Source organism: Nicotiana sylvestris, chromosome 12 (genome assembly GCF_000393655.2).
Source record: "Nicotiana sylvestris chromosome 12, ASM39365v2, whole genome shotgun sequence".
NCBI classification, from domain to species: domain Eukaryota; kingdom Viridiplantae; phylum Streptophyta; class Magnoliopsida; order Solanales; family Solanaceae; genus Nicotiana; species Nicotiana sylvestris.
Genome location: NC_091068.1, coordinates 44,461,031 through 44,479,639, shown reverse-complemented (window position 1 = coordinate 44,479,639; position 18,609 = coordinate 44,461,031). Strand labels below are relative to the sequence as shown.

The 18,609-nt window shown below is 39.9% G+C and overlaps 1 protein-coding gene across 1 annotated transcript in view; it reads left to right on the top strand.

Annotated features, from left to right (window-relative positions):
• Positions 1-1,339: 1,339 nt before the first annotated feature.
• LOC138882968 (uncharacterized) overlaps positions 1,340-18,609 on the top strand; it is a 47,241-nt gene continuing 29,971 nt past the window's right edge. The window contains exons 1-2 of the mRNA XM_070163618.1: positions 1,340-1,535; positions 2,604-2,828. Coding sequence (XP_070019719.1) covers positions 1,340-1,535; positions 2,604-2,828 — 421 coding nt within the window. The remainder of the gene's footprint in view (positions 1,536-2,603; positions 2,829-18,609) is intronic.

The following is an 18,609-nucleotide window of genomic DNA, read 5'->3' as shown; positions in this document are numbered from 1 at the left end:
ATGTGTGTAGGATTGTTTTGATGCAGTGCAGGACCAAGTTGGGAAAAATGTACACTCTCTGAAATTTGCATTGCGGCCGCATCGCATTTTGTGCGGACGCAAAGGCCTTAGTGCGAGGGCAACATTTCAATGCGGACCACAGAGTTAATTGGTCAAGAATGGGGTCCTCTGAAGTTTGCCACCACGACTACAATGCATTTTGTGCAGTCCGCGGTGGACCACAGCGGCCGCATTACATTTCTTGCGGTCCGCAGTGGACGTCTCCTCAGTGATTCATACTTGTGAGTACTGCGGACCGTGGCGCCATTTTGTGCGGTCCGCGGTGGGTAGGTGAAGCGGGCCCCAAATACTTTTTCTATAAATAGGACTTGAGGCCCTCATTTCAAACTTTTTGATCCTTTGCTCTCAAATAGTAAAAAATACTGTTCACCCAAGCCCTAACTGCACGAATTCATTCACTCACTTTCATTCATATGTGTTGCATCCTATTACTGGCATTTTTAATCATCCCTTAGTCTTTAATTGTGTTTATTTTATTTTAATTGATTATTTAATAAGTCTTCTTCTTCCTTTTTTTTAAAAATTTTTTGTTTGGGTTTTCATATTGGGTTTAGTTTAGGATTGATTATTTAAATACCATGATTAACAACCTAGTGGGATCATAATATGTGCATTTAGGCTTAAATTTAGCAAAATTTAAAACCCTAGGTTGGTATTTCTGGTTGTGGTTTACCGCGGTCAGCTGTGGATTTATTGCGGTCTGCGGTGCTTCTCCGCGGTCCGCAATGCCATTTTGTGTGGACCGCGGTGGTGAAACTTCAGAAAGTTGAGAATTGAGGACCGCGGCTGCGGTGGATTTTGTGTGGTCTGTGGTGCCTTCATGCGGACCGCGATACCATTTTATGCGGTCCGTGATGGCCTTTATCAGAGAGTGGGTAGTCTAACCCCCCACCTCAGTGCGGACCATGGTGCAATTTTTTCCGTCCGCGGTGGTCCCTTTGCAGCCGCACTACATTTTGTACGGTCCGCAGTCTGCAGCCTGCAGCTATTTTCTTCTGTGTCTGCAATTGTTTTCTTTTTTTATTCTTCTGATACTATGATACTAACAAGTTTCAACTAAATTCCACTTGCAGACAATGGTTCAATCACGAGGCGGTGGTAGAAAACAACAAGGAAAAGGAGAGTCCTCCCAGGGTAGAGGAAAAGGCATGATCAAATTGACCCCACAAGCTCGGCAGGCAATCAAAGATACCAGAAAATAATAAGGGTTGCGGATAGAGCTGCTTCCCATTCGGGAAGTGAGTATGTGCCCTCCCGGGAGGCATCTGACTCTGACTTCATGCCAGAATATGTTCCTGACTGGCCGGAGAGGCCTAGATTGAGAGATACACCTCCAGGCACCCCTACTGCTCAAGCGCCAGTGCAAATTTCTTCTGAGTCATCTAAGGGCTCAGCTGCGGGCAGTGACAGTGTCTATTCTACCTCACATACAGCTTCAATATCCGGTGAGGATCCCATAGAAGAAGAAGGAGAGGGTTAGCCCCAAGTAGGAGGAATAGAGAGAACGAAGAAACTAAAAGCATGGTAAGATAGATTCGTGAGTGAAGTGGCGTACCACAAGTTCAAAGAATGGTAGCACGAGAGGAAGTTGATACCTGAGCGGAAATTCATTACAAAGGACCTTTTGCCTCATACCCCATTGTGTTGAGGCAGTTCAGAGAGAGTAGGCTGGGACTATTTCATAGGCCACGTGGAGGATGTCAATGAGCACTTAGTCAAGGAGTTCTACACCAATGTGGCCCACATCAAAAAGCGCACTACAGTGACTAAGGTGCAAAATTTGAAAATAAAATTTGATGGAAAAACGATCAATGACTACCCGAGCTTCCCGGAGGAGGATGATACATTGTACTTAGAGAGGGTAGCTTTGGGGGAGGATGCCCGTCCGTGGTTAGCAGAGTACTTGGCAGTCTCAGGTACCACCCCAGCATGGTTGATGGCGGGAGTAAAAATTCTGAGGAGAACCCTGAACTTCGAAGCTAAAGGGTGGGAGACATTTGTTTGTAGCAGGCTATACCTCACCACTCACAAAAACTCTCTTCCTATCTCCCGGTCTATATTGGTGGCGTTTATCATGGCGGGGTACCCGATCAACATCGGTAATGTGATGTCCAGGGTGATTACATGGGTGGTGACCAAAGGTGATAGATCCTACCCCTTCCCAAATTTCCTGACTATGTACTTCGAGGATCAAGATGTAGAAAAAAGGAGATTTGATGTGAAGGTGAAGCCGAAGGCACCCTTTTCCTGGTACAGCCTACAGGGTGATGACAACCCTAAAGGCAAGAACCCCAAGAGCAAATCCACTGATTCTACTAGCTAGTATGAAAAAGCTAGTAGTAGTAGTGGCTCATACTCAACCTCCTTCAGCTAACCTAGACATGGCCCCAGGACCCTACATTTATACAACCCCAGATATTCCCTCATCTGCACCATATCCTTTGACTGCCCACCGCTTGAGCTAGACCCTCGCCAGTATCAACAACTGGATGTAGGCAACCACTTCTAAGCTGTTTGTACTTTCTACGTCGGTGGTAGCCCAGTTTGCACCTCCTCAGCCACAGGTCCCACAGTCAGTGGAGGACTCCCTCAAGGAGCTTCTGGAGAACTAGAAGAAGCTCCTGGAGAACCAACAATTAATATTGGACGTTGTGGGTTCACATGGAAAAGCATTGAAGGAGTTGACCAAAGAAACAAAGAAGTTAAGAAAGACTCAGGCATCCAAGGAGTTGGTGAAAGAGCTGAGGGTGGAGGTGGAGAAATTAAAGGTTGATCACTTGCCTTTGGATCTTTTATTGCATGACCCGGCTCCAGAAGCCCATCCTGAGCTAGAGTAGAGTCAGAGAGGACAGCAAAGAGGAAGAGGGTGATTCCTCGTGCTGATGATGTTGTTATAGAGTTGGAGGACCCGTAGGGAGGTTCCTCTAGACAGCCCCAAATTCCAGTACATGCCCAGGTCCCAGTGGAGACACAGGTTACAGGGAGCCAGTCACAGGTTCCCGAGCAGTCCGAGGACCTTGGGACCCATACTCATGATCCTATGCAGATGGAGGGCCAATAGGGAGTTTCTTTTTACTCTCTATCTTTTACTTTGAGATATTTTTGGTTAGTTAGCACTGAGGACAATGCTAGCTCTCATTTGAGGGGGTAGCCCTATTTGGATGATTTTGGATGATTTGGGTTGTATATATGACATTACTTTCTTTTTATTATGCTTTCTTTTTACTTTTGGTATGTACATAATTTTACCATTCTAGTTTATTTTTCGTACTTTGCAACTTTGGTCTGTATATAAAGATACTTTCTGATGTATATATTCATTCCCCCCTTAGGTATATTCATCTAAATCCCCTCTTGTACATATTCATTCTACTTTTTGCATTTTCTCTTTCATAGCTTCTTATTTCATTTCGATAGCTTCTTATTTTGAGTTTTACGTTCAATAAGTCTTTGGTTGTCTTAATGCCATTGTTCTTTCCAAAGGTGAAATTTGTGTGAACCGGGTGGCTCTTCCCCATGATAGATGGTATGACAACCTTCCTAAGGGTTTGAGTCTGTTTTATTTTACTTTTGTGAAAATAGTAGCTAGTTAGTAAGAGTGCCCAAGCAAAGCTTCACTTGGGCCTAACACATTTGCCTTTGATCCTATGGTCAAAAATAAATTGTTGTGTATAGGATGGTGAAAGTTGTGACCTTGAGACTCTTGTGTTGGACGATAATCATCAAGTGATTTTTCGAGACCATTCATGTTGCTCAAATCTTAGCTAAGGTTGTTGTGGGCCCCCGACTCTATCTCTTTAGCAATCCTATAGCACTTGCGTGGTGAGAATTTGAATTGCAAGTCCAAGTCCTGAGCCATTAATCTAGAACTTGCCCAAAATGTTTATCTAGGCAAAATTATAAGTGTAGTTGAGATGTGATTATAGGCTCTTCTTGATCCGAATGATGTCTTGAAAACTTCCATACCCTACCAATGATAATATCCCTAGTTAACCTTTTTGAGTCATAGACCTTTTTCTTTCAAAAACCATGATACAAGCCTTTACCCGTTCTAAAATACCCTCTCTTGGCACCCGATCTTTCCTTAGCACAAGGCAAAAGCATAAGTTTGGGGGGAGAGACGAGGAATGCATAAAGAGGTAAAAGTTACAAAATAAAGAAAAGGAAAGGCAATGAAAAAGAAAGAAAAACAAAAAGACTAAAAGAATGATCAATGTAGAAAAAATGAAGGAATTCAATAAAAGTAAAGGGATGAAAGGTGTGGAAAGTTGAGAAAGGAGAAAAAAGTTTGAAATGAACAAGAAAGAGTGACAGTGTGTCTCTTTAACCCCTCAAAAAGAAGTTAATGACTCAAAAAGTCAAGAGAATGTATGCCAAAATGAAGCAAATGAAGTGTTTAAGGGAAGATGGAACCTACCTAGACCAAATATTTCCTACCCTGAACCAAAAGCCTTCACTATATCTCCACAAAAGCCCTATATGATCTTGAGTTGAATGAAGCTTACATTAGTGGTGACTCACATAAGGGGCAAGCTTATGGTACTTAGAACCGAACTTGTGACCTTTCTTTGAGAGAGATGAGTGTGTTTCCACTATCCTTGTTCTGAATGCTACAATCTAAAAGTGAGGTTTGCTTAGGGAGAGTTGAGGAGTATGAGTTTGGGTTCCACAATGGCCAAAGTAGTAGAAAGAGTTTCTTTGATGGGTTGAGTCAACTCTTGATGCTCTTGTATCGCACTAAATCCATGGTGTTTAGAAGGTCAAATGTTGTTAATGATTCATTTGAATTGAGGGCAATTGTTAGTCCCAATTGATGCTAGATGAGGTCACTTTAGGTCAGTTAAATTTTCTTGGATTTACTCTTAAGGAGGTGGTTCTTATTTTGTTTGCTTGAGGACAAGCAGAAGCTTAAGTTTGGGGGAGTTGATAACTAGGGATTATAGTTCATTTTACACTCCTTACTTGAATTTTGATTAAAAATATATACAAAATAGTCCCAAAGGCTTACATGTTGTACTTGTTTGCAGGGTTTGGTCAAAAAGGTGATAATTAGTCAAAACCAATTCAAAAAGGAGTGAAACATGCACAAGTACCAAGAACAAGTCCAAGCACAGTGCAACAGATCCACTGCGGCCGCACTCCATTTAGTGCGGTCCGTAGTGAGGAGATTCAGAGAGGTGCATATTTTGGAAACTCAAGCACTACGACCACAAAGCATTTTGTGCGGACGTAGTAGCCTCACCGCGGCCGCAATCGAGTTTGTGCGGTCCACAAAGATGGGGTTCAGAGAGTTGGGAGTTTGGAGATTAATGCCAATGCGGTCCACAATCCTTTTTGTGCGGACCGCATTTGAAGCCACCGTGGCCGCGGTGAATTTTATGCGGCCCGCAGTGACCAAGTTCAGAGAGCAGAGTTTGAAGTCAAAAAGCCTCACCGCAGCCGCACTCCATTTCTTGCGGTCCGCGGTACCCCCGCGGGGTATTTTTGTCTAGAAAATTCGGCCTAGTATAAATACTTTCTTTTCCCATTTTTAGGTCATCTTTTGTAATCTAACATTCAACAGAGCACGTGAACGACTATATTTGAATATTTTGAGTAATTTTATAGTGGTTTTATCATTGAATCTTCAACTACTAGCTTGTAATTAAATCTTATGGGTTATTCTTCATCTATTTATTTGTTTTCTTTCATTATTATGAGTAGTTAGACCCATTATCTAGGGTTGTGGCTCAACCCTAGTGTGGGTATTTGATGGGTCTTTTGATTTAAGGCTTAGATGTTTATGGGTAGTTGATATTTGGACTGATTTGTGTTTTTCATGTTGAATTAGTGGTTGCAAACACTAATTTGTGCCTATTTGACTAGGGTTCTTCTTAAGAAAGAGAACTTAAGTCTAGGAAAATCCGTCCAACAAGGAATTGGAGTGCAATCAAGAGATTGATAGCCCCAATTAAAGGGTTAAACCTAGAGATAGTAATACCCAACTTGAGCCTATATTGCTTGTGCAATTTTGACACCCAATTGGTCTTGAGAAAGTCAATTAGGGCAAAGTCACTCAAGCTACCGAGAGGTATAGAGTGAGTAAATCTGTGCATTGGCTATATCACAATCCCCAACATAATGTCTTTGTCTTAGGCTTTAGACCCCGTCAAGTATTCACCTAGGAGAAAGTCACTTCCCTAGTGCCTCTTTAACTAATTAGAAAACCCTACAAGCAATAATTCTTTGTTTAATTTAGCTTATCATTAGCATAAATAGTAAAAGTAATATCCAACCAAAAGATGACTGGAAGAGTAAGTAAGAGCACTATGCATCTATAGTTTAGATAGGAATCCAATTCCCATTTCTAGCTCCCTGTGGATTCGATCCCGACCATCTCGGGTAAAAGCTGCTTCGACCACTCTCGCCACTTTGTAGTGGTGTAGGGTTGGCTATGATCAGTGTCACACTAGGGTATTCCAGCGGTAGAGGGCGCACAAGAGGGGGAGGCCTAGCCCATTGATGTGTTTCATACAGTAGGTCTGAGGCCGCTATGCTAGATGATGTCATATAGGTATGATTTTGATTTGTTATGGAGGGGCCTTATTCGTATTTTGTTTCGGTTCTACTTATCGGGGTGAGTCCCCTTATTTTTTGCTTCACCTATGGGTGAGTTTCATGATTTAGTACTCTACTTATGTATTTACCCAGGTTGGGAGATTCTATAATGGTAGCCCATGTCTATCGGTTTGCTTTATTCATTATTGAGAGTTATGGGACTAGGAGTGACTTTCTGTTCCTCATTTCGGTAGGTTTTGATGTGATCTCCGAGTGATTGATTACGATCTGTGATTTAGATGTTCTGCTAGTGTAGGAGTTCCGTAAGTGTTGTGGTTTGTTTGGAGGAATAGAATTAGTGGAAGGTTTCTATTGGTATTGTGAGCACGTGATTTTTGCCTTACGAAAACTACTCCAAAATAAATCAAAAAATAAAATAAATTTCTTTTACTGTGTAATTTTTGAATTTGCGTGGTGTTAAATACTTGTGTTATGTCCGTAAGTGTTTACTTTGTCATAATAAAATGAAAAAATAAAATAAAATACATATTGCATGCATATAGGATTTAATTATGCATTTAAAAGATAATTTAAATAAAATCACAAAAAATATGCAATAGTTCTATTTTAAATATTCCACTGTGTGATTGATGTCTTGTCTATGTGTTAAATAATTGTTATAGAGTAATTAATATATTTTTGAAGTTAAAATTGTTTTACAATTAAAATTAGAAATTTAAATTAGAAAAAATGAATATACATATATATATATATACAAAATCGGACCTGGATTAAAATCCAGGCCCAAAACATTTTAACCCCCACAGCCCAATCCAAAACAGCCCAGGTACCGGTCCAATTCAAACAAGGCAAAACGACAGCGTTTGGTCTTAGTTTATCGAAGACCATTGGATTAAATCCAACCAACGGCTGAGATCACACTACCCTTACCCGTAACCCGTAACCCGACCCTTTAACCCGATCCAGCCTGACCCCAACCTTTAACCAAACGACGACGTTTGGTTAAGTGAATTGATCTCAACCGTAAATCTTAATTGATCCAACGGATGAGATCAATCCACCCCACTCGTATATAAATCCAATCCACACCCCAGCCCCCCAGACCAAACACCCCACCCTTCGGCCCTGTTCATCGTCTCCTTCAAGAGACCAAATGAACTTCACCTTCCACCACCGTGCACCGCCTACCGGAAATCGCCTCACGGCGGTTCCGGTAGTCCAAACCACCCCACCTTAACACCCTCGACTCCTCTCAACCTCCCCATTCCAAATCCATAACCCATATACCTCGAATCAGGCCCCAATGTCTCGAATCTTCGATTGAAGGTTGGCCTAAAGAACCAACTGTCTCCGATGACCTCCAAAATAACACCAGAGCTTCCCCTGTCCATCCTCATCACGGATCTGTTAGTAGCATGGTTCGAATCTTCATAGAACTGCTCGAATCTTCATTTGAAGATTCGAGTGAAACCTAACCCTACTCATATTCCTTCCAAATTAACACCAAATGACCCCTAGACCTCCCTCGTGCCTAGAATACCATTGGTTTGCTTCGAATCTGCCCAGAAGTGTTCGGATTTAAGATCCAAAATCTGAAACCCTAAGAATTTTCCAATCTTGAAATTTTTCCGATTCGAGTGAAGGATTGAGGTCTAAGAGACTTTAATCGAGGTATTCTCAATTGAGAATACTTCGAATAAAGTCTGTTCAACCTCAAAAATGTCCGAATCCATGTTGAGTCTGTGTCTGAATAAATTTGAAGATTCAGAGGTATTTTTCTATTTCTTTTGTGTATTCTACGTGTATTGTTGTCTGTCTTAATAGCTTGTTAATTTTTCATGATTTTATTTGATTAATTCTGTAATCTTTGTCTCATGCCCGTCTATATGATCAAATATGAAATTATTTCTGTTGGTTGTGATTATTTACAATGTAAGTAATCGACTCGATTAAGTTCGTCGATTAGTTATATTGTGAATTCTCATTTATGATAATGCTAATAGAAACAGTCTGCTTCTATTGTTTTAGACTGATTATGGACAAATGATGTAAATAGTCCACTGATTAATACTTGTCAATTAAATCATATTTGTTTGCAAATCAGTAAATTCAAATGTATGATGTGTATACATTATTTTCTGAACAGGGCATTGTCAGTATATTGACAATGCTCCTGTGTTTGTTTGATCTATTGTTCAAAGTTAAAGCTCAGTTTACTGAACTCAGTGTAATATGTTGCTATGATGATTGGTTCTGAATTCAGTATGATTTTACAAATGTTGATTAAATGTAATTGTGATAGAAGGTTTACATTCTTAGTTAGGATTCAGTCCAAACTTAAGAGAATTGGTTATAGCTGTTTTAAATCAGGTTGATAATTAAGTTTGAACAGATTTTTAAATCTGTTTTGTAAAGTCTGTTATGATTTTGCATTTAAGGCAGTAATAGTAGTGATCACAGTAGGATTTCTGGGACATTTTTGAGACAGAACAGTAAGGATAACATGATAGCATAATGGGCTGAAAGTGAAAAGTTAGTGGCTATTATTTAAAGTGATAATGGGAAACAAAGGGTAATGGGGCTGCTGAAAAACAGGATAATAGCACTCAATAGGATTTAAAGTATTCAAAAGTAGTTTTAATGGAACTTTTCTGATTTTAAAAAAAAAAAAAGAGAAAGGGTCCAGGCAACACTTAAGAGAGGGGGACATACCTGTATAAATACAAGGAGGGGGATCAGTAGGACAGAGAAGAGAATTTAGACAGACTTTAAGAGATTTAGAGAGGAAGAGAAAAAAAAATCTGAAAAGATACAGTTTTCAGACAGAGAGATAGAGCTTAAGGGGACTGGAAGGGTTACAGTAACACACACACACAGATACAACAGCAGAAACAGAAAATCAGAAAAAATGGGAATTTGAAACCGAAAAGAAACTGAAATCTGAAATATTGTTCTTTTGTTGAATCTGTTCAACTTTATTTGGTTCCACTGATTCAGTTAACATCTGAAGTGTCTTTTAAAAATAACTGTATTGTGCATCTGTTTTCTTCGGGTCTTATTATTGCTCAAATCTGTGGGAATACTGGTATTTTGCTGAGTTTGTTACTGCTGCCACTGCTGCAATTTACTCCTTCCACCTTCATTTTCAGGTACATGTCTTTTAAATTTCATGTTGGAAAGAGATTCAACATGACTAATCAATGAAGCTTGAATTGCAATTCTGTTTTCCATTTGTCCAAGTTCATCAGTTTAAACTTCATTTTTTTTTATGTTAGTTAATTAGTAGTGAATTCAATTTGATAACTATGAGTTAATTGTCTTACCTTGAAATTCATATAAGGCTTTGTAATAATGTTAGCTCTTCATCTCATTAGTTTTGTCATGTTTGAACTGTCAAGGTAGGAAACATGATATAAAGATTGGCCATTAACTAGGCCTTGTGACATTGTTAGTTGAATTAAAAATAGCGTGAAAAATATAAAAATCATATTGCTAGTTTATTCTGATAATCTGATTTAGTTGTGGAAAGAATGATATAAGTTGTACGTTCATATGTGGCATTATAACAGGTATCTATAGAACCACTAGTGGATGGTAAGTTGAGTTGTTATGGCTCATTATGATGTTAAAGTGTTACGAATGTTTCAAAACATACAAATATGAATATATGGCATGTAAGGAAATGTTGTTAATCACTTTGTATAATAATTCTCTTTCTTATCAATTTAATGCTTATTTACCTTCCTAAATAAATAATTAGGCCTGTTGGATTAAAAGCAAGTATATGAGAATAAAATGAGATGTACAAATTGCAACACTTTACATCAACGACAATTAGAAATAGGACTTGCATTAAATAGAAATAATAAAAGTTCTTTTTAAAAAAAAAAATATTCTTCCCTTTATAAATCATTTTAATTTCATATACAATTCATTATTGGGCATATAGATATATATGTCGTATTTGTGAAGAATAGTATTAATCATGTTCTTATTCTTTATTTTGAATTTGAATAGTCTTGGATGAACATAAAAATTATAATCGACGGGCAACATTTAAAAAAAAATTGTGAATTTCTTTTAAAAGAATTCAAAGACATCCCTTGAATATGAATTTCTCAGTATTTTCATATAAAATGTGTAGATATAACAAACAATTTGTGAAAAATTCATAATACCATTAAGAATATTTGGTGTAATTAGGGATACGTTCGCGTAACCTGATTATACCAATAAAAGTAATTCGAATTATGCGTACGCGCAATTTCGAGCGAATATTTAATATAAGGGATTTCTTCGAGGACGTTAAATTAATTTCATAAAAACCCGAGATGTGTGGTTCATTATTTAAGAAAAACAAAAATTCTTGATTCGACACAATTTCGAAAAAATGATTGTTTAATAAATATATTATCAAAAGTTATTGTGTACACGTACTCGTGACACAATTTCGCATTTTTAAATTTATAACACGAATATACGTACGCGTAATTCGATTCAAAGAAGGGTCCTTAATCACAATAAGTAAAAGAGGTAGAAAAATCACGTAACAAAAATGTATTTAATAAAATCAAGATAATTAAGCCAATAATAAAAACAGTTAAGCGACCGTGCTAGAACCACGGAATTCGGAAATGCCTAACACCTTCTTCCGGATTAACAGAATTCCTTACTCAGAATTTCTGGTTCGCAGAATAATAAACAGAGTCATATTCTCCTCGATTCAGGGATTAAAATTGGTGACTTGGGACGCCTTAAAATTCCCAGGTGGCGACCCTAAAATAATTAAATAAATCTCGTTTCGACTGTCCTTTAATTGGAGAAAACTCCCTACGCGCCCCCGCGGGCACGGTAAAAAGGAGGTGCGACAGCTCTGGCGACTCTGCTGGGGACAAAAGTGGTTTCTATCTTCCACTATAACCCAGAACCACTGGTTCAGGGTTTAAAGAATTCGAGCTTAAAATAACTGCAATAATTGGCTTTATTTACTATATGATTTTCAACTGTTTATATGCTTAACATGCTAAATGTTTTTTTACTGCTTTAATATTATTTGAATTGTGAATATATACAACTGCTACGAAACCCCTTTCTTTCTGAGTCTTCTGAATTTATGGTGTACACGTGCGCGTGACCCACCTTTCTGTTAAAGTCATACCAAATAAGACGGAGTTGGGACAAGTAACTAGGCCGGGCAGACTTTCGTGCTCCCGGTACGTTGCCCCCGCTTCGGCTCAAACTGTCCGTTTGGGTAAGCCAGGTTTAGAACAATCAACCTAAGGTTTTACACTTAGAATAACTCAGCCATGTACCGGATCCCTAGTAGGAACGAATATTTGCATCATATGCATTTGGCCTTGGAGACTCAACACAGGGGTTGGGTCTGTCTAGGACAGGTGAACCCAAAATAAAAAGACCATCATGATGCATCCTACTTGTTACTTGTGCATTCATTTGCCTCGAACATGCTTGTTGACCAGCTTAAATAAAATCATGGTAAGAAGAAAGGAATAAAATGGGTTGTTTTAAAAATTTCGAAAAAAATATAGTTTTAAATTTTGAAATAAAGGTATTTAATAAATAAAAAAAATTCAAAAATGATTTTTTTTAGTATAAATTTTCAAAATGAATTTTGACTTTATCAAAATTAAATTTCAGATACAAAATGAGCACCACACAAAGCCCCTCATCCACAAGTACGGAAGAATTTCTATGTCAGCTTCAAATGTGGTGGTATGATTTAGGCGAAGACGGTCAAAAATGGGTCGTCAAGCATTTGGGAAATCTCACGGACATTATGAAAGTTAAACCCCGTGATGATCTGATTGCGGCGTTAGTAACTTTCTGGGATCCTGTTCACAATGTTTTTCGTTTCTCTGACTTCGAGCTTACTCCTACATTAGAGGAGATAGCTGGCTATGTTGGTTTTGACGGAAGTTTAAGAAATCAAAGCTTGATATTCACAAAGGCTCCTTCGGTACATCGATTCTTCGGTCTTCTGAACATCAGCAGTCAAATCAGGAAAAGCAATGTCATCAATGGATGTTGTTCCTTCAACTTTTTGTATTCAAGGTTCGGAAAGTCAGATGGGTTCGAAATTCATGAGAAAGGCCTTACTAATAAGCAAAACAAAGACACTTGGCAGATGCACCGTCGATTTGCTTTCATGGTGGCTTTTCTAGGAGTCATGGTCTTCCCAAATAAAGAGCGAACAATTGATATTCGCACCGCAAAAATTGTGCAAATCCTCACCACCAAAGAAAATCACACCTTTGTCCCCATCATTCTATCAGACATTTATCGGGCTTTGACTTTATGTAAATCAGGAGCAAAGGTCTTTGAAGGATGCAAAATTTTGTTGCAAATGTGGGTGATGGAGCATCTCCAACAACAGCCCAAGGTCATACAGTATGGGTCAAACAAGGATAATTGCATCGAGAGCTATGAGGAAAGAACAAAAAATTATCAGGCTCCAGAAGGGATAGAAACATGGGTATCTCATCTAAAGGCTTTAATGGCAAATCAAATTGAATGGACTCTGGGATGGCTCCCGATGAGGGAAGTAATACACATGTCAGCCTCAAATAGTTATCTACTACTATTGGGATTGAGAAGCATTCAGCCGTATGCACCACTGAGAGTCCTAAGGCAATTAGGGAGATATCAAATAGTTCCTGATGATGAAGATTTGAGTGTGCAAGTAATCGAATTACACCCAGAAGCCACTATTCCCGAGGCTCTACTTCAGCAGATGTGGAATGGGTGCCGATACTTGAAAAGTGATACTCAAGTCCCAGACGCTACAAAGGGTGAGATAAATCCTGGATATGCAAGGTGGTTTGAAAAACGATCTCGCGTGGATGATGTATCAGAGCCTGAGCTAAGAAGGCCAACAAAAAGACCCCATGTTCAAAACTTCAGTGATAAAATCCAAGAACGGTTGATCTGGGGAGAAAAGGAAAAAGGGTACAAAGCAACTATCCATGCCCTAAAAGAAAATCTAAGAAGCCTCAGTTTGGAGAAAGATTTGCAAGCACAAGAAGCTGAAGGCGAGAAGAAGAGTCTAGCTTGTGAGAATGAAAATCTTCATGCCCGATTCCAAAAAATGAAAAGAGTTTCTGAAATGCCAAAGAGGAGCTGGAAGGATGAAAAAACCATCGCCAATCTCTTTAAAAGAATGCAAGATTATGATTCCATTCTTGCGGAAAACGAAAGGGCATTGAGCAAGGCAAAAGAAAGGATCCAACAATTAAACGAAGAAGCCAGATCTAACAAGGAACGCCAGGATAGGCAATCCGAAAAAGACAAGGCACAATTCAAGAAGGAAAAGGACTATTGGATGCGATCAGAAGACCAGCTTCGTGCACAACTAGAAGAGACAAGAAGATGCAACAGAGAACATCAACAAGCAGACCTCGACAGGGAAAGATCGCAAGCAAGATTAGAGCAGGCCAGACTCCGAGCTCTGTTAGAATCAGCTCTAGATCGTGAAAACCGTGTCAGAGATATAGCCACCACTCGTCAGCAGCAATTGCAAGACCAAGACCAACGTCTCCAAGGTTTCAGGGCACAAATCCACGACCTGGCAGTCTTCACATCTCAAAGTTATGTAAACTGCCAAGGAATGGATTATGAAAGATTTACTGAGCATGCGCCCACTTTTGCTCGTCATCTAGCAATGGAGTTGGAAAGGATGTATCGTACGCTGGGAGGCCATCCAGGTCAAGCCCCACATTGAGCAGATAATCCAATATTTGACAACAAAAATGGAAAGTGGGGCATGTTGTGAGATGTTATGAAGTGTATCTTTTATTTTGATTTAAGTGTGTGTGTTTCAAGCTATTTTCTTAAAGTTTTCAAATGTAATTCCATCTTTGTGTAATGAATAAAAGTGATTGCCTTTAGTCCGAACTACGCAAGGTCTGATTCATGTGAGGCATGATATGTAGGCAATCTCTAAGATTCGACCACCACAATAAAAGATATATATAATAAATAAAAGTGAATAACAATAAAAATTTCAAGAAAGCTGGGACGACACAAGCAGCCGAGCAAATGCATAATAGAAAGGGATTATTTGTCTAGGAGCATTGCATCTCAACGTGTGATTATATATGTGTTAAACTCTCAAAACTAACAAGTTTGTTCATTTTCAGAATTCAAGCAGTTAGTTTCTCTAAAGAGTATACTGGCATATTATCACTATCACACAAGATCAAAAGGACCAATACCCGAAAGTATGTCTATCCCAGATGTTGACACAGGTATGGAGCTAGAGGAGATGGATGTCGGGAAAATGAAAGAAGAGATGTTTAAGCTCAAGCAGCAAATGGCTGAGATGTACCAAGCCTGGTCTACAGGTCAGCTACCCCCATCTTATCCAAATAACCCTGCTCCATCAATGACTCAAACTCAGGATAATATCACCACTGAATTATCCCCAAACTTCCCCATTTACCAGCACTACCGAGGCACCACCTCTTAGACACCGCAGTCTCCACCTCCGAAACCCGTTCCATATTTTCCTCCACCTATGACTCCTGTTTTCGTAGCACCTCCCCCTGCTACATTTCATAAATCTCCAAGTGAGCCTACATTCCAGGCCCAAGACAACCAATATTACCCCCGGAACCCACCCTCAAAGCTTCCAAAATTCATTCAACTACTCCTCGTTTTGATCTCCCAACCGAAACTGACAAGCCAGTTAAAAATGTTGAACAAGAAGAGATGTTCAAGAAGGTCAAGAGTCTAGAACAATCGTTCAGAGACATGCGAGGATTAGGCGGGCAGGTCAGTGTAGCATACAAAGACTTATGCTCATTCCCCAATGTACAATTGCCAGTTGGTTTCAAGATGCCCAAATTTGACCTATACAGCGGGCACGGCGACCCAGTAGCCCATTTAAGGGGTTTCTGTAGCAAGATGCGAGGAGCTGGGGGAAAAGATGAATTATTAATGGCTTACTTCAGTCAAAGTTTAAGCGGATCAGCTTTGGAGTGGTATACACGCCAGGACCATGGGAGATGGTACACCTGGGATGACCTGGCACAGGCATTCGCATACCATTTCCAATACAATCTGGAAATCATCCCAGATCGATTATCTTTGACAAAATTTGAGAAGAAACATAATGAAAGTTTCAGAGAGTATGGTTTTCGGTGGAGAGAACAGGCAGCAAGAGTGGATCCTCCTATGAAGGAGAGCGAAATGGTAGACTACTTCCTCCAAGCCTTGGAACCGACTTACTATGCCCATTTGGTTTCAGCGGTTGGGAAATCATTCAACGAAGTAGTGAAGATGGGAGGTATGGTGGAAGAAGGCCTCAAGACAAATAAAATCATGAGCTATTCAGCAATTAAGGCAACTACTCAAGCTATTCAAGGCGGGGTAGGAGGAATCGGAAGAAAGAAGAGGGAGGAAGCAGCCGTAGTTGATTCAGGAATTTGGTCGGGACCCAGAGGTTCACCGCTTTACTATAATCAACAACGACCTCGCCAATCAGCTTACCACCATGATTCATCCTACTATCACCCTTCAGAGCCTCATTTTTCCATTAACCATGCTCAAGCATACAATCAGCCACCTGTTCACACCAATTGGCGTGCTCCTGTCACACCAAATACTTACCCACGAGCCTATCCCGGACCAGGTTTCAGGCCTAGGCCAGCATTCAGGGGAGAAAGGGAACAGAAAAAGAAAACTTACACTCCATTGGGAGAGTCTTACACTAGTCTGTTCCACAGGCTGAGACAGCTAGACATGCTGAGACCAATACAATCCAAGCTACCCAATCCTCCTCCAAAGAATCTGGATTACACCATTAGCTGTGAATATTGCTCCGGTGCACCAGGCCATGATACGGAGAAATGCTGGCATTTGAAAAATGCAATACAAGAGCTGATTGATACTAATAAAATCGAGGTTCAAACCCCCGAAGCCCCAAATATCAATAGAAATCCAATGCCAGCCCATCAAGAGGCTAATATGATAGAAATCATACAAACTGATGGGGAGACAAAGAAGCCGTCACAAACTTGTCATGATGATCAAGTCTCATGAAACCAAGCCAGATAAGCAGTTAATGGAGGAGAAGCCGGTGTCTAAGCAGAACAAAAATGGTGATGAACCATCTATGATAGTCGATGAGGGATCATCGAGCAAAGTTGCCGCAAAACAAGAAAGACCGAAAGTGATAGTACCAGGGGTTGCTAACAAACCCATTGTAGTCGTGGAAGGAGCCCGTACAGATCGGGTTATTATTGCACCTGTAATCCAGCTGCCGGTCATCAACAACAAAGCCATCCCATGGAACTACGAACGGGTGACTGTAATGTACAGGGGAAAAGAAATCAAGGAAGAAGTGTGTGAGGTGCAAGGCTTGACTCGTTCGGGAAGATGTTTTACTCCCGAAGAGTTAAGAAAAACTAAAAACAATCCAACGCCAACAAAGAGAGCTGTGACGGAAGAAGAGGCGGAGGAGTTTTTAAGAAAAATGAAACTCCATGATTATTCTGTTGTGGATCAATTAAAGAAGACCCCCGCTCAAATTTCATTGTTGTCATTACTGATCCATTCAGAGGAGCACCGTCTGGCTTTGATGAAAATCCTGAATGAGGCTCACGTTCCTGAAAAGATCTCTGTAAATCATTTGGGAAAAATAGCCAACAGAATCTTTGAGACAAACAGAATTACATTTGCTGATGATGAATTACCTGTGGAAGGTACCGAGCACAACAGAGCTCTTTACCTCACCGTGAAATGTGAAAACTCCGTAGTAACCCGGGTATTGGTTGACAATGGGTCAAGTGCAAATATCTGCCCTCTCTCCACTTTAAGCAAATTAAAAATTAAAGAGGAGAGGATCCAGAAAAATAGTATTTGCGTACGGGGATTTGACGGTGGAAGCAGAGATTCATTTGGCGACATAGTGTTGGAACTAACTATAGGGCCAGTTGAATTCACAATGGAATTCCAAGTGTTGGACATAACTGTTTCTTACAACTTGTTGTTGGGTCGACCATGGATCCATGCTGCTAAAGCAGTCCCGTCAACACTACATCAGGCTGTCAAGTTTGAATGGGATCATCAAGAAATAGTCGTGCATGGAGAAGAAAGTTTAAATGCTCACAGCAGTACCATTGTACCGTTCGAGGGAACAGAAAATAACCAGGGACCATGGGTATACCAAGTGTCAGACACAGTGTCGATAGAGAAAATTCCAGAGGGGAAATACCTTCCGAATCCAAAGATATCCTCTGCATCAGTCATGGTAGCTTATGAAATGTTAAAGAATGGCTTTACACTCGGCAAAGGTCTGGGCTTATCTCTGCAAGGAATTGTACAACCAGTATCTCTCCCCGAGAACTGGGGAACATTCGGTTTAGGGTTCATACCCACCGCCAATGACGTGATAAGGGCCAGGAAGTTGAAACACCAAGCATGGGTTCTTCCAAAACCAGTACCACATCTGTCAAAGTCTTTTGTCAAGACCGGTGCTAAAAATCGCCCGATAACAACAATTCCTAAATCCCGGGTCAATCCTGAGGAGGAATTAATTGAAAGGTTCGAGAAATTGTTTAGTGATGTGAATATGTTGGAAAGCGGAGAAGGGTGTAGCAACGCAGAAGTTCAATTCGTTGGGCCAGAAACAAAGCTCAATAATTGGAAAGCCACTCCTCTCCCAATTCGAAAGGAGTCTTGGTAGTTTATTTTGATTTTCTTTCAGTTTGTTTGGGTTACTTCAGGGTTGTAATCCCAAAGCTTATCTTACAGTTTGTTTGAAGTGTGCAAACCTTGTTATCTTTCATCATCCAATAAAAAGCAGTTTCCTTTTTATTATCATTCCTAATAGCTTTCTTTTCTTTTTCTTCTTTCCTGTACAGTTCCTTTTACGCTGGCTCTAGTGATATGGCATGCATGAGGAATCCTCAGCCCAGTCTTAAAAATCAATCTGGTTCCGAAGTAATAATTCAAGAAATATATTGTGATTAT